The 22,509-nt window shown below is 40.7% G+C and overlaps 1 protein-coding gene across 1 annotated transcript in view; it reads left to right on the top strand.

The window, feature by feature from the left end:
• Positions 1 to 22,509, top strand: part of col14a1a (collagen, type XIV, alpha 1a) — a 150,466-nt gene that overhangs the window by 17,909 nt on the left and 110,048 nt on the right. Inside the window, exons 4-5 of the mRNA XM_042224578.1 lie at positions 4,330 to 4,473; positions 4,961 to 5,047. Of these exons, the coding sequence (XP_042080512.1) occupies positions 4,330 to 4,473; positions 4,961 to 5,047 (231 nt within the window). The remainder of the gene's footprint in view (positions 1 to 4,329; positions 4,474 to 4,960; positions 5,048 to 22,509) is intronic.

The raw sequence follows: 22,509 nt of genomic DNA, 5'->3' as shown, positions 1-22,509 counted from the left end.
ACAGGATACGATACAGTTGTAAACATGGCCCTGTACCAACTTTTCTAGTGTTGGGATTGGGCCATGGGGTGTATTCCTGCCATCAAATTCAAAAATGAGCTAATTATGCTTTTTAAAATTTTACAAACTCCTTTTCTGAGTTTAGACATTTGATATTGTCGTAATAAGCTGCAGGACTCAGCTTAGGACAGAAAGAATTAACTAAAAGAGGCAGCTTGCAGTTTCTGTGGATGAGCGGGTAGTCCTGGAGTGTAGTCATAGTACAGTCCCGATCAAAAGTTTAAGGCCACTTGAAAAATGGCAAAAAGAAATCATATTTTACATGGTTGGATCTTAACAAGGTTCCAAGTAGAGCTTCAACATGCAACAAGAAACAAAAGTTTGGGTCTGTATACAAGCTGATGACCCCATTGGTCAAACAGTGGATTGTGAGCTCCCGCTTTGAAACCTCGGTATGAGCATTTTCACATCATGAAACAACAACCTTACTGTTCTGAAACCAGATGTGATGAGCAAAAGCCCAAGCCGTCGGTGAAAGCACATGTTCTCTGACCATGTGGTTACCTATTACCTATCAATCAGAAGTTATTAGCCTGTGAGCAGTGATACTCTCACATCCCCCTTTCTGATGTTTAGTAGAGGTGGGACGACCAATTTCAATCCTGATTATTTGGTAATTGATTACTTGGTATCAGGTCAAAAACAAAATGCGCAGTAATGCAGCACACTAACGACCAAAGCACCAGTCGATTTTCTATCGCCCATTTGCTGGGAGTAAGGACGCCCTCCGTTTGCGAGGTGGCCTGCTGCTTGCGGCACAGGGAGGAGAGGGCGGGGCGGCGGAGGATCCTCGGGTTGGGGAATGGGTGTTCATACTGGAGTGCAAAATTAAAACCAAGATGGACAAGAAAAGTTCAAAGCCATCAGGTGCTCAGTTTAGAAAAAAGAGAAAAGAGGAGAAGGAGAAATGAGCAAAAGATGCAGGTAAGCAGATGTGTCATTGGAGAATAGCAGATCATCCTGAAACAATCAGAACCAGAATACTTTATTAATCCCTAAGGAAATAATGTGGGTTACAGTTGCTCCAAGAAGAAATGGTAAAAATAGTAACAGTAACAGACTAAACTCCAAACAATACCTTATGTTACAGATTGTAATATTAATTAGTCATTGTCAGTTGTTGATTTGTCCTGTTCTCATTGTATGACGAATTATGATGGCTGTTTGGTAGCCGTTTGCATACTATGCATACTCTCTCTTCATATGTGTGTGTGTGTGTATGTTTCTCTGGTGAATTTCAGTATGATTCTGGCAACAGTTTTATGTTAATGTACAATCCTTAATATGTTTTGTGTGTGTGTGTGTCGGGGGGGGGCGCCAGAGGGAGTGTTCGCCCAGGGCACCAAACAGGCTAGGACCGCCACTGCAAACATCTATCTAAAAATAAATTTCACAGAACAAACTAGAAAGATATATGCAAATAAAGCTTAAATAACATTCAAATGCAGTTTAACTTAGAGATAACAGGCAGAGACAGAAGAGCGCAACCTAAACTATCGAAACCATTTTATTACCTCTTTGTTTATGTTTTTTTTATTTAATCCCTCTGTGTTTTACTTTGTGTTTTATGGTCTCTTTTTGGGATGTACTCTTTCTGCACATTTTTGTCACTTTAAAAGGATTTTGTTGGCCAAGACAGACTGCAGCAGTGTGTGTGCTTCCTGATGGTTGTACCAGTACTTATGTTAAGTAGATTACCATGAGCTTCTAGCCAACTTTCTAACGCTGAATGTTTAGAAAGTAACATAAAGCACAATTTATTTGCCATAATCTTCAAAAATCTGCTTAATTACACTCGATAATGATAGATGATGATTTTAATGAGTTTTCCACGGCTGATGTACTTCACTTCAAACAAATCACTTTGTGCTGTGAGAATTTGTGAGACTTGCAATGACTTTAAAGGATTAATTCAACATTTTGGAGAAAAACACCTTTTTACTTTGCATAAGAGCATTAAATTAAAGGATCAATATCACTCGGGCACTGAGAATTGATCCAGGGCCTGAACATAAAAACTGAAAGCAGGTCCAAACTGTTAGCCTGGCTCAGTCTAACATTCTTCTCTAAAACTCACTACGTGGGATGATCTGTCTCACTGGGTTACAAGAAGAAATCTAAAAATGAGAATGTATGGTTTTATGGAGGGGATGTGTGCTGTAACTAATCCACAGAGATGCTGCATGTGTATGAAGCCCGGGATCAATGACAGAAATAGCTGCAACTTGTAATGCCTAATAAGATGACAGTTAGTAGGGTTATTGTCTTTTTGTAAAAATAAAAATGAAGATGTTTTGATTGCTGAGGTTACTGAGATGCTAAACTAAAGAGGATCTTTGATCCATCGCTGTTCCCATTTAATAAGTCAGTCATTGAGGTGATCTGTGAAGGCAAAGGACTAAAAAGAAACTTTAGGAGGAGGCTCTGAGAAAAATAAGACATGTCAGTTTTCATATATAGACCAAGTCAAAGCCTTAGACTTGAGCCCTGTTGTTTGGTTGATTAATAGTAGTTTGGTTCGCGTGTGCACGGGCCGACCCTCCAGTTTGTGGAGTTGATCAATGCAGTTGCCTCACCTGATCTTCAGTTGCCTTCAGAAGGATTTATCTCCTTTTTCCCAGAGGTGTCATTAGTCAGCACCCCGCAGGGACGGGCGACAGAAGAGCTGAGGAAGTGCATGCACAGACACGCACTCCCTCTCTCTCTCTCTCTCTCTCTCTCTCACACACACACAACACACACACACACACACACACACACACACACACACACACACACACACACACACACACACAACCACACACACACACACACACACACACACACACACACACACCTTACCATTAAAAAAATAGGGTTCCTTTACAATGTCAGAAGGAGGAAGGCACGGCACTGATAGGATTACACCTCTCAGAAAGTATGCATGCACGCGCACACACACACACACACACACCCACACACCCACACACTCACACACACACACACACACACACACACACACACACACACACACAACTTGTGAGGATCAAGTCTTTATTTCTGGGGCATCTGAAACTAACTCAAACCTTGATTCTGTGTCGAGAACACTAACCGTAGCGACGAAATTAAAAACAAAACAGAACTTATGCCACAGTCACACTGGGAAGAACAGAGGTCGGAGACCGCAGCACGGCTTTGTGCAATGAATATGTGATCTTGTTGGGGTTTTTTTTTGAAATGGTTACTCTGAAGATGGGTACCAGGTCTGTGACCACTCACAGTCAGGTGCCATCTTAAAAGCAAGATGATTCAAGATGGTGATAAAATAGCAAGAAGATGGAGCCGCCCTGCTATCAGTCTGTGATCGAATGTGCTCACGCTGGAAGTTACATGTAATCATTTTGATATAAAGTTAATTCAACTGTGATGAGCTGGTGAAAATCGGAGTGGATTTTTCTTCTGTTGGAAATCTGCAGTCTATATACACGGAAATAAAACATTAAACAGAAATTCACAAGGTTCAGACTTACTTCAGACTTTGCAGCATGCTGGCAATCAGTGTGGATTTATAAATTAAATGCCAGTTACCTGCAAAACTTCACCAACGACCAACTAATTAAAAGCAGAATGTGAAAAAATTGGGGGGGACATGCAAAAATTGGGCAACTAGTCACAAAGAGGTTGCTGTTCTATTTTTACTGGGCAATAAAGATTTAGTGCTTAATTTTATCCTGCCTTCAGTGTTAGAGCGGAGTATTAGTCAGTAACTGTGCTTCATCTGCTGGTGTCTTATGGCTACATGCACTAAAGTGTTGCACCAGTGCAAACAAACTGCTGCTGCTATTTACAAAGAGAGCAAAGCGACAAGAATGTGTGTAAGAGGTGGGAACTCGGGAATGTCTGGGACTGACCCGGTTTCATGTGTATTTCTGCGAGTTCCTTTCTAAAGGTGCAAAATATTGTGGAGGGAGGAGAATAGCACACAAACCAATTTACTAATGTTTGTGATACACAACTTATTGCTTATTGTCCTGATATTTAATGCATCAAAAACATGTTCTTTATTTTTTCGCTTGATATTCAAATGAACCAACAACATCTGTGCTTAGAAAACTACACAACTTAAAACTTGCAATTCACCCATGAGTGGGATTCAGGGATCGCCAAATTGACCAATCTGGCACTTAGAGTACTGATGTTTGTCTACCAGAGACTCAAATACATGAATTAAAGTCCCTGAGTCGAACACTCACCACTCCACTTCTTTGTCTTCTTCCCTTTCTCTGTCAGGTGGTCAGCAGAGGGAGATCATAGTATCTAAATCAGACACCAGCGTGTTGATAACAGACTACAGTCCTTCTAAAGTCTACACTTTCAGTGTTATCGCAGTCAGCGGCAACAAGCAGAGCAGACCACTTCAGGGCAGATTTAAAGGTTGGTTCATCTTGTACTCCTGCTTTATATTCTCCCAAATCTTTTCTGCCTTTCTCCTGATGACTAGTCTCCTCTTAGTGTTTTTCCTACCCTCTGCTAAACCTTACTCTGTTATGCAACTCACTCCTATTTCATCTTCTTATCCATCATTTCAGTTTTCTCTACTTTTATCCTGTCTCGACTTCTTCTCTTTCCCCTCCTCTCATTTCCTTTCCTCTTTTCTGCGTATTACCTCTCATCGTCTTTCCTCACCCTCTTCCTCCTCCTCATGTAGCCCTTTCTCTTATTGTTACTCAGCTTTGATCTGTTGCGTTACACTCTGTTTTTTCCTCTGCCGTGTCCTCGCCTGTGTCTATTCTCGAGTAATGTACTACTTGGTTTGGGATATTTTATTACACTATAATGAAGGAGACCCAGATAGAAAGAAACTTTCTGAAATAACTGTTTTTAAAATAATTTAAAATTATGAATTCGTTATATTCTGCAGGTGAAAGAAATGAGAGTGACAAGACTGAGTCCCAGAGGTTCACCGATTCAGCTGCTCCTCCGAGGAACGCCAACGAGATCTCTGGAGGTAGGACAAATGCACTGTTTCCAGGAGATGAGACGATATGCAAAGTTGTCCTCACATGAAACATATAAATAAAACGACTCACGCTGATGAATTGGACTCTGCTTAAAGAGTCTCCCAGTCAGTTTCCATAGCGATGTTTGGATGAAGGATAAACAGCCACCGGGGCAGTTACATAGATCAGAAGGCCAAAAAAGTATGAGTCAGCGTGTCTGTCCGTGTTTCCCTGCATGAAGAGTTTTTATCCAACAGGTTAACAGTGAAATTTTTTGAGATGAGATGCCAAAATCATCTTTGCCTGACTGGCAAATCATTTGTGGCTGTGATTTTTTTGGGGGAATTTATTTATTTATTATTATTATTTCAGCATAACTCCTAAAGTTAGGCAAGTGACCAACAATGTTCGCCTGTGTCTGTGTGGCTGCCTGCTAACTTGAGTTCCCGCTCCCATGCAAGATGTCTGGATTCATGCGTGTTTATTCTTAAAACCGAGATGTTCTTTCAGCTGGCAGCATGGATGTCCTCATATTAAAATGCGTAATGGTTCAACCGTCTTCCTATGCAATGTAAAAGAAGACAGGGATGCATTTGTTTTCTTTATTGAGCGCATACTTGCATAGCAACTGTCCCCTGTCTGCTGATTTATTTCCCATAACAGTGAATTCAGCTGGAAATCTCTGGCTATAGAATAATTGATTGTTGCAATTCAGTTTTCCGTGTGTGCTCGTGTAAGAAAGACGAGCGCGGTAATGTGAAGACATGAACGGTGTCAGATTTGAAACACTGTAACTGCTGCTGGTGCAATAGTTTTTTGACTTTCTCTAACGTTTTCATCACAGTTTTGTAGCCTGAAGTGTACACAAAGACAGACAGTCATTATTCAGTGGAGCCGTACTTATTATTTAAGCATACTTGCTTCAGGCTGGCTTATTGTTCGGTTTTTGTGCTGGTGATCATTTATCACAGGGCCCTAAAAGATTGAGGTTGTTTAGAAATATAAGTGTGGTTATATAGTATAGTTTAGGCGTCCAGTTTCCATTAAACTGTACAGTGTGTCATCATATTTATTGACTATAGTACATATATATTATTTAGGCAATTTACCGTGTAACTGTGTATGTGCATTTCATAGTTGCTGTTGGAGCAAGAGACCGACACACACTCTCCAGGAGAGAATCACTGAGCAATTCATATCCATGAATACTTAATAAATTGGCTCTTGGGTGGAAAACACACTGATAGTAAATCACAGGTTTCATATTGAATGCAATCTCTAGTGGCACTTAAAGTGTCTTATTATAGTATATTAACCTGTACAGCGAGCGGTGGAAGAGTGATGAATTCACCATAAATAATGTTTGATTGTCACATCTATATATTTCTATAGTAATATGAAAATGAGATGTATTTACATTTTTCTCATGTTACATTTTCATTTTTGGGAAATTGCTTTTCTGTCTGCTATACCTGGCAAATAGAATTTAAACAACAACTAAAATGACAGCAACGGTATATGTCAGCAGAGACTGAGGTTGTAGCTGTTTCTATAGAAAACAAATCTAATCAAAACTGAGCATCAGAATGAGGAAGAGAGGTGATTTAAGCGATTTTGAACATGGCATTGTTGTTGTTGGTTTTCTGGTCTGAATACTTCAGAAAATGCTGATCTTCTGGGATTTGCCCACACATCCTTCTCTAGGATCAAAACGGGAGAAGGCAACGGCAGTTCTCTGGATGAAAATATGTTGTTGATGCCAGAGGTCAGAAGAGAAAGGTCAGGCTGCTTTGAGATAATAGGAAGGCAACAGTAACTCAAATATAGCCACTCATTCACTAGCAATACGTAACTGATACTAGCAATACGTAACTGATACTAGCAATACGTAACTAGTATCAGGCTGAGTTTCCCAAAAATACTCTATGTGAGCTTGCTTGGTGAATTTGCCTGCAGTCAACCCAAACCACACATGCACACACACAGGTTTAGATCTTTGATGTTATTCCTCTTTGTTTCTCTCGTGCTGTCCTCCCCCTCCGCTCCTCTTCTCCTTCCTATCGGTAGGCAAATTAGAAAGCTTACTTCAGTTTGCTGTTATCAGAACCACTCGCCATTCGCTCCACTAGAGGTGACCTTGATTGGTGTTCTGCCTCCTACCTGTTGGGGATTATAATAATATCCTGCTGTGCTTCAGTCGTATTTGTGAAAGTGTGTGTTGGTGTTTGCATCTTTGTGTACTGTAGTGATGATAATGGGTAACTGTGGATCAATAAAGGAGGCCCTTTTATGTACCGTAACACGTAACGGTGTCTTTCTTTTCCTCTCTATCAGGCTCAGTGTGTGTGTGTGTGTGTCTTCTACTGTCCTCGATCGTGATAATAACAATGAAATATCAAGCTCCAAAGAGATGGCGCTGCACGATGCATTAGAAAGTGTGTTTCTGTGTGTGTGCAGCACTTTGTTCCAGAGTAGTAATCAGTTTGCTTCCTGTTAGGGTGGGTTGTTTACAAAAACTTTTATTAAGAGCTCGCACATAATCCCATCTCTACATCCCGAATGTATGTGTTCCAGACATCAGACAGGTTGGTTATTTCTTTGCACTCGAGCCAGCTGTGTGTACAATTTATGAGTGTATGTTGCATTTGAGCTTGATGTTTAGTAAATACGTCAGACACTGTTAAGCATCTCTACTTGGAAAACCAAGTTGGACAGTATGACAAGTACCACAACAACTCTTTTTGTGAACATTATTACGACGATGCATTGAAGTTGGGCAGCAGAGCTACTTCGGCCAACCTAAAAATGTACAAACGACTTAACCATATCTTGCAGACTGTAAGCACAGGCTCCTCTGCACTAAATACAGACTTTGTTCTTTCCAGGAGCTTTGAATGAAACAAATTTTCTGTCTGCTCTTGGGGTGTCATTGACTGTCTCTGGCTCTGAGCAACAGCAGAGGCTTTTAAAGGAGATTTTACCTTGGTTTGTACCTCGGTTTGTAGTTTGGAGTCTGTCCATGTCAGTCATTTGTAGGCCTGCACCCCTTAAAAGCTGATGACTCAGATCATTGGTCAGGGACTTACAGCCTTTTTTTTCTACAGCCTCTAAATCAACCCACTGGATTCTGCTACTCGCTGCTGGAAGATGTGAAGAGATTTTGTTTTCTCCTTGAATATCCGTTTCTAAGTTGAAGACTCTTTTGCTTTTTATCCCTTCTTTTTTTTTCTTTAGTGGCATCATCCGTAGAGAAAAGCAGCAAAAATAAAACCTAATTTTCATAACAAACTGTGATGGAGCAAGGGCAGCTGAGTCAGGTGTTATATTATTTGGTAAAAAATCAGTGGAGCTGTTGAGTAATGTCAGCGAGGTTGTAACTGTGAAGCCTAATTGCATTAATCTCATTCCCAAACTCCTATAATTACTTTTGATACACCTGACATTTGATCATTTCTTTTTACAAGCGATAATTACAGCACGTGTGACGCTTTGATCATTACCCTGCTCCAAAGAAAGTGTTTGTTTTTTTATCTATAACTATGAAGGCAAGAAGAGAGGCAGTAAATGAGTGAAACAGAAAATATACATACATACAAGTCAATCAGACATTTGGTTAAGTGACAGAAAAAGTGCTTAACTGTGTGAACTACACGCATGGGTGCAGTGATGTTGCAGTACTCTGCTCTTAAAGTGAATTACTGTATGTCTGGGGGAAAAAAAGTTTGTTTTCAGGACAAGACTACTTTAAACGAGGTAGCGGTTTCATTTCTCTTCCCACCAGCTAAAAATGAAAAAAACTTTATATTTACATTTGTCTCTGGAATACAGTTCTCTAAGAAATCTTTGTTGTGAATCTCCTTGTGTTAACATAAGGATGGATGGAAACGAGATGAGGGAAAAAAGGACAGATGAGGTCTATAAATTATTCCAAAGCTAATGACACTGAATGAAAAAAACATATTCAGCTCCTTGTCAGCAGGAGCTGCAAACGGAGTTTGTCAGACATTTAGTTTCCACTTGTATCGGACAGTTTTATCTTTGCCAGCAAAAAAAAAAGAGGAAAAAACACTGAAAAACAGTCTGCATACTTGATTGTTCATATTTTATTCCCACAGTCCAAAGTGTCAAAACACCAACATATGCTTTTTTTTTCTCCCATTTTTAACTTGGACTAAGAGGCAGAGCAAATAGTGTGTAATGCTATTATCCATGGAGACCGAATGACATCAGTTCAAAAGGTTGCCATGTTTGTGTGCTTGATTCGATGCCGCCACTGGAAAAAAGTCTCAGAGTTCATTTCAGCAGCTTTTATCATTCTTCCCTCTAAATGATACAGAAAATTTAACTTGGAAATCCTTTGCAATATTTCTTCTCTAATTAGTGTTTTTAGGGCATCCGGTGAGTGTTAATTATGTAGAATGTCACTGTGGGGCCGCACACTCTCCTACAAATAGGGGAGGGTTGTGTCAGGAAGGGCATCCAGCGTAAAATATTTGCCACATCAAACATGCGGATCATAAAGAACATGATTTCTATACCAGATTGGTCAGTGCCTGGGTTAACAACAACCGCCTCAGGTGCTGCTGGTCAGCACCTGAGCTGGAAACTGCTACTGTTAGCCAAAGACAAAGGAAGAGGAGAGGAGGAAGGCATGTTAGGAGGCAGTGAAAGAGAAGGATACAGATGCTACACATAGGATGGAGGTACATGATCCTCTGTGGCCACCCCTGAAGAGACCAGTAATACAAACACCTATGAAATGAGGCTGAAAACTTGAGCTCCTAACACAAATGAGAGGACGAGTTAAAAGCTATACAGATTCTGCCTCCATTGTTTTTTACATGAACTGATTGCTGTGGATGATGGTTTCATCCAAAATAAAGTCGTATGGAATCCAGCAGCCAGCAACAATAAATATTTGAGTGTTTTTTTTAGCTTAAAAAAAGCTCAAACAAATCCATTAGTTGTCCCCTGACAACTACTACAAGACAGTAATGTGTTTTCTTTGGAAATTTGCACTAAACAATGTTTCTTTAAAAATAATAACTATAATTTAGACAGCTGGAGAATATTAGACCATAGACATCTGTGTGTCTGTGTATGAGTGTGTGCATGTGTCTAGGTATGTCCATGACTATACTTTTTACCGATTTAGCTCAGTAGCCTGTTAGAAGATGTAAAAACAGATGTTTGCCACTCTGAAGAACATAAAGATTCAGAAGACAGTGTAACTATGAGTAAGTACGAGTGTCTTTTAATCTTTATTGAAATCTTAACACTGTAATGTCAAATTAACCACAGTGATTTAAAAATAAATAGGAGAAAAAAAACAGTTTGTAGAAAAAAGCAAATTTATCTCTTTTGGCAATAATGTTGCAGAAGACAGACAGCCCTCCTCCTGCAGCTCTCCCCTCTTTATTTCTAATCCCACCCACCAGAGTTTTTATGGATCATCCGACCAATGATTTCTCAGAGTGAGAGTCAGTTTAACTCATTTCTACATATTATAGCGATCACTTTCTGTTTTCATATCGATGTAACTGTTCCTGTTCTGAGTTGTCAGCGTTACTAACGGTGCTGATGCCTTTCAGACCTTTTCAACTGATCTCATATTATTACCGGTCTGCTCGTTAAACGCTTGAGTGGATTTCGTACATGAAGCAATCGGAGTGAAAATCATTGAGCAGTAATGGGTAAAAGCCTCTTCGTTCCTCCACGCTAACGGCGCCTTCTTCAATAGATATTAGCTGACAGGATGTGAGTGGAGTGTTGCCTTCCTCCCTCCCTGACTGAGGCCTGGATCCAGTGCTCACACACACACACACACACACACACACAACACAAGGGACAGATGCAGTTAAAGTTGAACTCGAGGCCAATGAGATTCTGTTGACATTCACCACACTGCTAGTGTGAGACAGAGAGAGAGTCCTCTGGTATCCATCATCTCTACAGAGGGTAACAAACACACACCTGAGGAGTGAGGTTTCTATATTTACAGCCAACCTTAATTTGTCACATTAATACGTATTTCAACTCTGACACCAGGTTTAGCTCCGTGTGTGCACATCTCTACATCTTTTGCTCTGCTAATTTCTAGCTTTAGGATTCATTTAGCCTCTCTATCTCTCTGCGTCTGTGTCCACTGCTTTTTTTTATTACCCTATTAGCTTCCTGAATTACTACTTATAGACTTCCACAGACTTTGTGTATTTCTCTCTCCTTTAAAAAAAAACAAAAAACATTCCTAGCCTTCTTCTTTCATTTAGTCAGTCTGTGCAATGCTCACTGGACACACAAGATGTCAACTGTTTGTGGCCAGAGAGATGTGTCACCCTAATGGCACACGCACAGAGAGATTAAGGGAAGAGGCCCAAACCAACACCGCAGATTAAAGGAGGCAAATACAGGGAAGGCATGCAGCCCGTTCAAGCACGTGCAGGCCACAAAATAACTAATAGGGAATCCTATCATTTCCTTTGAAGGCCTCTTAACATTACATCACTTCTTTCCATTTGAGAGCAAAATGAACCAAATATGTATGTCATGGTGAGAGCGTGAAAGGCTCCAAGAAATTTAAAATGGATGTTGTAGACGTGATGTGAAAGTAATGATGTGACGAATGTGAAACGCGGTTTTATTGTAAACTGGTGTGGCACATGAAGGGCTAAGAAAGGATGGGACTGAAGAGAAGTATTTAGGGGAAAACATATACGAATAAACCACACAGGGAGCTCAGGTAAACGTCCTCCAGAAATGCATGTTTCATCTCTGTCTGCTCTCACTTCTTGTATCATTACAAGAGCTGCTTTACTCTTTACTTTGGATGTTTTCCAACTACTAGATTATTCCTGCTGAAAGAGGACTAAAGAAATGTCATCTTCAAATATGCTGGATGTGCTCGGAGATGCGTGAGCAGGCCTGCACACAGTGTGTGTGTGTGTGTGTGTGTGTGTGTGTGTGTGTGTGTGTGTGTGTGTGTGTGGTCTTGTGACATAGACAGATTTTTGTCCTCCATTAACAGCAGACGTTCATGGGTGAATTGAGCTATTTGTATGATACTTGGTTAACAAGTGTGTGTGTGTGTGTGTGTGTGTGTGTGTGCTAATGGCACTTTAGTCATTAGTAGCAAGGACTTCTTAAGTGCAGAGGTCAATTAGAATAATTAGAGCCCACTTCCTCACAGATTCCACTGCTATAACTTCTCTTCACTCTGTCTTCATTGTGTTCTGTGGATGTGGGGTGAGCTATGACATTTTGTCTTTGCCTGTTTCTGCTGAAATACTCCGTCCTCTGCAGGTGCAATTAAAGCAGACCTGAGCTAACAGTGTTTTTAAATAGGGTGAAAATGATGCAACATCACATATTTTTACATAAACCTTAAGTTTTATATGGCATTCAATAAGTGAAATGGGGCAAGGTTATTACCTACTTAATATGGTACCATGGCTCTAACACCAAGGACATTGTCATTGTCCTTGGTGTTAGAGCCATGGTTTTGAGTCATTATTACTACATTTCTGTTCAGTCCTTGGTGGCTTGTTTCAAGTTTGGATTGCATGCTTGGTATTGCTTTTACTCTTTTGTACCCTCGGTTTCAGTTACAGTTAACACTGGTTCTTTTTCATATTCCTGTTAAATCTGCACTTTTATGTATTTACTTTCATGCTCTGCGTTTAGTTACTTCCAAGTGCCGTTACTTTTACAACTGTCGTACTTTGAGACCTCCTGCCTTCTTTCCGCTATTCTCACATGCCCTCCTTTCCTTATAATATATCGCTCTTTGTCCTTTGCAGCTGATAAAGCACATGAGACCTGTTGATTCAAGTACAGAGTTAGAAAACTGTTTTATTATGGTATACAGGCAGAGCTATAGCTATGTTTTGAATACATTTCCATGATTTTCCAGTGCCTCATAAATGGGTAAGCTGCAGTAAGGTGTCTTTCTAGAGTTTACTGGCCCATTTCCCTTCCCTTAAGTTGATGAATGTATACATTTATCACACTGTAATTTATGCCTGACTAAGACAAACTAAAAGATAGAATAAGAGGAGTGGGGAGTGGGTGGGATGGCAGGCTATGCCTCTGACCAAATTAATATTTAAGCTGGTGTTTTATTGAATGGCAACAAAAATGCCTTCTTTCAGTGCAACACCCATGTCTAGAGATCTTAATGTGCATGGAGTTAAAATATAACCAGATATGATAAGAGAGTGCTCTCAATGCAGAGACACACATATGTAGTTCAATAAATGTTTATATAGACATAAAGTAGAAAGAAAAGACCAAGGATAGACAAACAAGCACAAGTAGAGGAATGAGTGAGAAAGGTATAGAGAGAAAGTTTGTAGGCCATGTGCTGCTTTCCGCATACATCCAGTGTCTGTTCTGTCATTGCGTCTGTGTATTCAGTGAAGAGGTACAGAACAAGACAGTGGATTAAAGATCAAGAGGACAAGCAGCGAAAGGTCTCTGGTGGAACGACACAAGCCTTTCTGAAAACAGCTGTTGGATTTACACCTTAAAACCCAGTGGAGCTCAGTGCTTACGCTCACACAGGCCCATGGGTCTCACAGATGAATGTGAATGCGTGTGCCTTCCTGAGTGACACTGAAGGCCACTGAGCAAACGACAGGTGTATCAGTCTGTTGCGTGTCTCTCGTCTGAATAAACAGGCAAACAAAGAAAATCTTTTTCTGAGCTCTTGTGTACCATCATTTTTTTGTAAGAGAGAAAAAGAGAAAGCCTGTTCTGGGCAGGAAACCGCTCTATGGGGCAGCGCTCAAGCCTTTCCGAGCATTGAATATAAAGTTGTGCCACTGAGGTGTTTGCTATTTGTTTGACTCAATCCAGCTACTTTGTTTTCAGCCGTAGACAAAGGTCGCTTTGAAGCTGTATACAGTCGTCAGATCGTTGCTTTACAAGCTGGTGTTGTAGCTCTTTGGTGTCAGGATTTTTGGCATTAGGCATGGTAAACAACCACAAAGTTACTCACAAATAAAATTCACTTTCAGACCAATTAAATTTCCATTTAAATGTTCAAATGGTTTTTGTGCTCAGTGTTTAAATTGTTTTAGTACTTTTTCCACAGCTCTAAGAATCACTATGTTGCTGATGTGGCATTTTAGTCATATTACATGACCTGTATCAGCAAGGATGACTAACACCCTCATTATACTGATGCAAGCTTGACCACATGAGGTAATGCTTGCTTTAAGGATGACTGTGGCATATTGGGGAAAATGCGTATTTGCCGTCTTGCCACCGGTTAGTTAGAAAGCTTATTAACTCTTTGTGTGTTCACTGTGGATGTGTATAGATGTGTATAGACAAGTCAGACAATTCCTGTCTATTACAAACACCTGTTGTCAAGGTTATTGTGGTGGAGGTGTGGCCTAGTTTCTCTGCAGGGGAGGGGTGGTGCACAGGGCTGGACTGGGACAAAAAATCGGCCCGGGCATTTTGACTAGAGACCGGCCCACCAAAAATGTAACGTCATTCAGGGGTAAAACCGCAAAGGATTCTGGGAACTTGTGGCAAGAGGTACTAGCGCATGCAGGCTTTCAATTGAACTCAGTTACACAGCGATAAAAAGAAACACAAAAATGGCAAGACAGCTGTTGTATTATTAACTCAACGTTTGCAAGTGATGCTGCAGTGTTGGTTTGCCAAAAACTGATTGCTCGTATTTAAATTGCTATAAGTAACTTGTTGAGCTATAATATGTGAAACTATGTCAAATGCATCCCTCATGGATGACATAAAATCTCTCCTCTCCATCTCTCTCTGCTGCTCTTGTTTTCTCTCTCTGTCGGAACAGACCATGCTACCCCAACAATTCTTGATTAAATACACATTTGTGCAAGCGCTGCCTGAAGGGCTTGTTTCTTTTTGGCCCTAATTTTTTCTGCACCTCCTTTCCTTTTTTTGTTCTCCATTTTCTTTAGTTCGTCTATAAGATTGCTAAACAAGGGGGAGGGTGCATCCGACCTCCTCGGCTGTAATTGGTCCAGCCCAGAGTCGATCATGACCAATTGGCCAATCCAACACCTTTCATTATTTATACCCTTCCAAAAAAAAAAAAAAAATCGATCGGCCCATAAAAACAAAAAATCGTCAGCGGCCCACTGATGGCCAGTCCAGCTATGGTGGTGCAGCAGGCTCGAGGGGCAGTGCCAGGGAGGCTGGCAGGGCAGCAGCTTCTCATCCTGTAATCATGCTCTCACCCCTTTTTTTTAGTGGAGTCACCTGGGAGGCTTTCTGGTTGTGGACGAAACAACTGTGCCGAAATGAAACTTATTGCAAATAAAAAACATCACAAACACGCTGAATAGTGCGAGTCGTGACTGGGGTTCATGGTTATTTCAAACATTGTTTACAAAGTTAGGATGGTCAAAAACACAAATATCTACAAATGCAAAGTTACTATTTTATATTGCCAGAAATATTTGCTCGTCTGCCTTCACACACATATGAATTTGAGTGACATCCTGTTCTTAATCCATTGGGTTTAATACGATGTCGGCCCACCCTTTGCAGTTATAACAGCTTCAGCTCTTCTGGGAAGGTTTTCCACAAGGTTTAGGAGTGTTTATGGGATTCTTCTTCTTCCAGAAGCACATTCACTGTAAACCTGGATAAGTTGAATCTACTTTTAAAAAATCAAGGTAACTTGTTGCCTTATATTTTTTAAGTAATGAAGCATTAGTTGAACAAATGCACTGGACTACGTTCAATGTACTTGAGCCCCTAAAGGAATGGAAGATTTGAATGTACTAATACAGTAACTGAAGATACTTAGTTACCATGTTTAACTCAGCTTATTAAGTAAGCATTACTCCATTACCAACTGAACTAAATTGTATATTCTCACTGATCAAACTTAACTTTTACAGTTCTTGAAAATCAAAATATATCTTTCAATCAATAGAGCCAGTAAAAGAAATACATGCAACAATTTACTATTGGTGATGTCTTTGTTTCAGCAACAAAAGTAATAGAAAATGTATTCTTTACAATACTGAACTGTGTCTGTTGAAATATGGTGAATAAACTAACATGAGAAACTCAGCCCTGCAGGACACTGGTAGCTTAACATCAACAAATAACAAATTTGTCTGTGGAACGGCAAAAAATAAAGAATACAGGGAGAGAACTGGAGGGTGAACAAAAAAACAAACAAAATACTACATGGAGAGCCCATACTTCCCCTCCACCTTTCTGCTGATTCTTGAGTGTTTGAAGTTTGAGTTCAGAAGTACTTTTTGTAAAAAAAAAAAAAATAAAATAAAAATCAAAAGTCTTCTTCCTGTACTTTGGGTAGTTGAGATGCAATGCATAGGTAAGGCCGAAGACAATGTGCATGGCCTGGGGCAGGTTCTCAACATCCATCACAACCTTGCCCCCTAAGATGATTCCCACTGAGGATGCATTGCGATGAAGGGACTGCATGTGTGGAGAAATGTTTTCTTGTTCATGGAAGAGGATCTCCACTGGCACATCATTGTACAAATGTTCCTCATCATCAGTGTCGTGAAAAAAGGAACACAGGATCATCACGTCAACATGACAACACAGTGCTATAAACAGGCTCTATATGTACAAAGCTGATGTGCCTGCCCTGTCCAGTGTCCAACCACTGCTACGGAAAATCACTTGGGATAGTCAATGACAATAATAACAATAAAAAAGTAACTATTAACATATGCAAACCTTTAAATAATATGTATGGTAGAGAGAGAGGAGGGGAGGTGGAGAGAGGGGAAGGGAGGTCAAGGGAAAAGTGGAGAGGTAGTAAAGAGGTGGAACTAGGGAGTGGGGGATAAGAGGAGGTAAAGAAAAATCAGTTCCTTACAAGAAATGGAAGAAGGCAGATGGATCATTGCCGAAAATGACAGGAAGCCCCTTGAGGACAAGGCATCTGACCTCCGTCACATCCGAAGTCTGGTGGAATGAAGGAGGAGAGAGGAGATCACACATTTCGAATAGAGTCAATATGTCACCCTGAACAATATGATCGCAAACATAATAAAAAGCGCAACCATTTAAGTACTGGAACCCCTGTTAACCTGTTAACACACCCAGTGTCACAACAACAGTCACCTCAAGGCGCTTTATATTGAAAGTTAGACCCTATAATAATAATAATACATACAGAGAAAAACCCAACAATCATATGACCCCCTATGAAAAAGCACTTTGGCGACAGTGGGAAGGAAAAACTCCCTTTTAACAAAAAGAAACCTCTGGCAGAACCAGGCTCAGTGAGGGGCCTGGTTCTGCCATCTGCTGCGACCAGTTAGGGTGAGAGAAGGAAGACAGGATAACACAGGATGTGATCGTTCAAGTTCAATCAAGTAGCCAACTGATTTCTATTACGTAAATATAGATTTGAAAATCGACTAACATTTGTTTATTGCATCAGCTCAGGTAACACCTGTCTGTGAGACCCCTCTTTGACTTAAAGATCTCCATTAGTCTGTGATGGTCAAGGGCCTCGTAGAACTCCAGTCTCAGTGTCACGGTCTGGCTGGCAGACCGTGGGGATGAGGAAAGTAGGACCCAAAACGCAGGACTCAGCGATGCCACAGTGCACTTTATTTACAGTGAATTGACAGGTCAGTCCAACAGTTACTCAGATGTAAATTGCCAATGGTGCTCATCCCTTGCTCCCAGTGCGTCCCGTGCTGTAGCCCCCTTAGTTTGTGTGCTCCCCAACTCGCTTCTTCGCTCGACTTTCCGGTCAAGAGTAATAATCCCACGTCGACTGTCGCAGCGAGTCCAGGTTAAATACCTATTCCTAGCCGGGAGGGATGATTACCACCAGCTGGTCAGGTAATCAGCTGCAACAGCAAAGAGGGACTCCCGATGACGACAGTCGCCCGGACACGCCTCTCCCACGACGCGCGCTTCCGTCAACAGCCCCGAGGACGGGGAGAGAGAGAGAGATGCAGACACACGCATTCTACATACAAACGTGGACAGAACAGTAGACGACACCGACCCCAAATAATAGTCGTAATAATAACAACAACAACAATAATAATAATAATAATACCACTGCTCACGGACTCCTGAGTCCTCCAGAGCCCTCCAGAGCCGGTCCGTGACACTCAGGCTCTTGTGTGTTCGGTTCCATGTCTGCTCTGTTTCACAAGGTCCAGAGCTCCTCAAAGCCACTCTGTCAAAACTGGTATGAACTAGATTTTTGATTATATTAAGTTGTTTGAGCTCAAACACATAATTACAATAAAATAGGCTAATAAAAAGTAGAACTTACTTAGAATTTATAATTAATGTAAAGAAATTACAGATGTTTAAGTAATATGCACTTGTTTCAGTAGAAGCTATTATTGATTGGACTTAAAAACACAATTACAATAAAAAATGACATGAAAAAGCTCAGTTTAATCAAAAGTAACAAGTAATGTTCACAAATTAGACATATTTAAGTGATAAGAACTCATTATTTTTAAGTTGAATCAAAATCAGAGTTTACAGTGTTTTAGAGGTCAGACACTGATGTTGGATGAGCCTAGCTCACAGTCTCCGCTCTAATCCATCTCAAAGCTGTTCTGTCAGGTTAAGGTCAGGAGGACTCTGTGTAGGCCAGTCTAGTTCTTCCACACCAGACTTATACGCTCATCCTTACCTTTATGGACCTTGCTTTGTGCATCCCGAAATTGTTCCCACAAAGGTAGGAGCTGAAATGCTCTAAAATGTCTTGGTATGTTGAAACTAGTGCTGTCAGCGTTAATCTCGTTAAAATGACGTTAACGCCATAACCGCATTAACGCAGCAAATCTCCGTTAACGAGTTAATGCGGATCGCCCCGTGCGTGGGGCTACATAGCGCTAACGTGTTAACGAGCTAACCGTGCTAGCACGTTGACGCCGTGCAGCCCTCCCACGTTAACTCCCAAACTGAGATTTGCCGCGTTAATTCGGTTTATCCTTTTAACGTCATTTTAACGAGATTAACGCTGACAGCACTAGTTGAAACATTAAGAGTTGCTTAACTAAGGGGCCGAGTCCAAATCCTGAAAAACAACCTCACACCACAATTCCCCTTCCACCAAACTTTACACTTGGCACAGCGCAGTCAGACAAATACTGTTGTCCTGGTAGCCGCCAAACTCAGACTTGTCTGTCAGATTTCCAGACACAGAAGCATGACTCATCACTCCAGAGAACACGGCTCCAGAGCAGTGGTGGCGAACTTTACACCTCTGCATCTGACGCTTTGCATTGCACTTGGTGAGGTTAGTTTTGGATGCAGCTGCTCGGCCATGGAAACCCATGCTATGAAGCTCTCTCCTCACTGTACTTGGGGCCACATGATGTTTGGAGGTGTATAGTGACTGACTCCAGAGAAAACTGGCGACCTCTGTGCACTATGCGCCTCAGTATCTGCTGACCTCTGGGATTTTGCGTGACCTACCCCTTTGTGGCCGTGTTGCTCTCATTCCCAATCACTTCCCATTTGTTATAATACCACTAACAGCTGACTGTGGAAATATTTAGTAGTGAAGAAATTTCACAATTGGACATGTTGCATCTGAACAGGTGGCATCCTAACATGGCCCCACGCTGGTTTTAACTGAGCTCCTGAGGGTGACCCATTTTTTTTGTAGTAGTCTTCATGCCGAGGTACTTTATTTTACGCACCTGTGACAATGATTGGAACTCCTGAATTCAAAGATTTGAAAGGATGAGTGAATACTTTCAACATTGTAATGTATCTTGGAATTTGCCTGTTACTGTTCTTACTGTAATTTAATGGAAAAACAACACCACACGTATCAATGGCTAGTTGGACACTTCCTCTAAATTTAGCCAGTTATTATTTTCTAGAAAGTAAGCATTCAGTCACTTTAATAAATTTGTCTTATGTCTCTTTGTAGCACATATGCTAAAGAGGTCTGTGCTAAATTATGATATATAAAACTGGCTAGCAAGGCCAGTTCACCTAACTGGTGCTTCACTGTGGTTGTCTCTTTAAATGCGATCGACACTTTCTCTCCCGTTTGGTAGAGCACTCAACAAACACACCTACACATGATCAGAGGGGGCGGAAAGGACCAGACAATGTTGAGATTAAGTGGCCTTTTATGCTACAACTTAGAGGAAATTGCCTATATGAAACATTTTGGTTCTTTATGGTAATCTGCTGGGTGGAGAAATTGATCTTATTACTATTCATCCTGAAACTATATATTGAGAAAACACCTTACATAAAATAACTAATTCACCCCACAGATAAGATTGTTTCAGTGAAGCTAATACTTTGAGTATTATAGCAAAAAAAATTAAAAATCAACTTGAGTTAAGCTGTTTGGGAGTAAGTGTCAAATTATTTGTGCAGTGAATTAGCCTCATCTTAGAGGTGAAGTGCACTTGTAAGAGTTTGTTCACTAAGGAATCAGTCTAGGATAATAAAGGAAGGGTTCTCACTGATGTGGGGACTCTCTCTGCTGCTACTCTCCATCCATCTGCATGCCTGTCACTGTCCTCAATGTTAATTCCAGACACTGAAACACAATCACAGTGACGGGGGAAATAAAACTTAACTAGAGAGAGATTGAAATGACAGCACACTCTGTCTGATCCCTGGCTAAATAGAGGTCAGCAATAAATCAAGGCCGGCTGGGAAGAATGACTGTTAATGAGAACAGAGACAGACAAAGAGAACAGAGACGACGAGGGTGGAAAAGTTTTCTAAACTACATGCGTGTGTGTTTAGATGTGTTGATAGGAGTCTCTCAATTTATCTGTTACTCTGCTGCACATTTATTACTCTCTGTATGCATACGTTTAAGTGTAAACTAAAGCTGCTTTGCTTTAGTTTATCTCTCTTTGAAGAAAGCATGTATCCAACAGTGACTGTGTTTTTAAGCCTCCATGAGCATTTTTGAGTGGCTATGTAGTGTAACAAGTGCTCCCACTAACTGCTTGTCTCACAACCATCAGTCCTGTTTAGTCTCTGATGCTGCTCCCTGACTTTATAGCCAACAGTGGCTTCCATTGTTACAGTGCACATTTCTAATACCCATTACTCTACTCCCACACAAGTTAATCCAATTGTCTGGGAGCCACATACTTTTCCCCACAGCTCTGCAGACTCTGTGGGCTTTGAATTGTAAAACGTGGTCAGTCTCCGTCTTTCCCATAGACACAGGTGGGCAGTCTAATCACGCTCATGCATGCCAGTTATGCTTGGGGTTATGTCCACGTGTGTGTCTGTATGTAAATAGTTTCATTCAGCACCTTTACTAACCATGTGCTTCCAAGCAAACAAGGTTTAGACTGCAAAGTAGTGGTGTGACACGGGGAAAAATGGTCTTGTGGGGTTTTTTTCAGGCTAACCTATAAAAATGTAAAATCATCACCACCACGTACAGTATTTATGTAGAAAAACTACATAAAGAATTGAAATCAGCAGTAAGCGTCTAATAAAACATGATGACTGAACATAACAGCTGCTTTAGTTTCAGGGTTCCAGCTATATGTATTTTGGTTCACCATCACACTATTCTTTTTTCTGAGCTCTATTGTACCACCACTAAAAGGTAAGCCTTTTAACGTTAAAATGTTAAAATGTAAATTTGAGCCTTGAACATCGGGTGGCTTGTTCCCATGATAGAATTGCATTATTTTTGGCCTATGAGAAAATTACTTTTACTTTACAGTGCTTTGTAAAAGTCTCGATCCAGGACTAATTTCTAGTTGAGAAAATGGGAAATAGGCAGAGTGAATTACAGAAAAATGACCAAACACATGGAAATACAATAGGTAAGGCAACAGCAGAGGCTGTATAGTTCTTACACAGTACTGTGCACATGAAATATAAAAATCTAAAATCAATTGTCTTTTATAAAACACAGTAACAATGCAGTACTTATGTAGACAGAAATGCTTACCTATATGAAAATTATACTCTGTCGTAACACTTTGTATTTCATGGCAGGAGTGTCGCCCATTAGTCAGGCAGGTGGAATGAGCTTAGCAGTGAAGTGGAGAGAGGCAGTGAAGTGAGTAAACATAAACTTGGACAAAAGAAAGACTTGGCTCCACAGAAAGTGTCAATACATCTGTGACCTTTCACTGCCCTCAGATACAGCACTTTGGCTTTTTACCTTCATTCCAACTTTGGTTCTCTTCTTTGCTTTCACTCTGTTCCCCCCGTACACACTTTGACCCACAGCAGCGGCGTTAGATGAGAAGAAAAAAGGGAAGAAAGAGGTAGGGCAAAAGAGGAGAAAAAAGACAGATGGGGCTTATAAGAAGGAGAACCTCTGACTAGCCTACTGGTGACTATCAGAGAGCATATTGAGATTATAATACAGCTACAGTAGAAACATACTAGGAGTGCTTTTTTTTGCTAGGAGAACTACGTTATCATGTCCATGGCTTTCATGTCTTAAACTTGAAAGCCAGGTCAGAGCTGCTGTAAGATCTAGCTTTTTTCATTT

Source organism: Haplochromis burtoni, unplaced genomic scaffold, assembly GCF_018398535.1.
Source record: "Haplochromis burtoni strain Fernald_Lab_line unplaced genomic scaffold, NCSU_Asbu1 Contig_142, whole genome shotgun sequence".
NCBI classification, from domain to species: domain Eukaryota; kingdom Metazoa; phylum Chordata; class Actinopteri; order Cichliformes; family Cichlidae; genus Haplochromis; species Haplochromis burtoni.
Note: the sequence above shows the minus strand (reverse complement) of the source record. Positions and strands in the feature narration are given on the sequence as shown.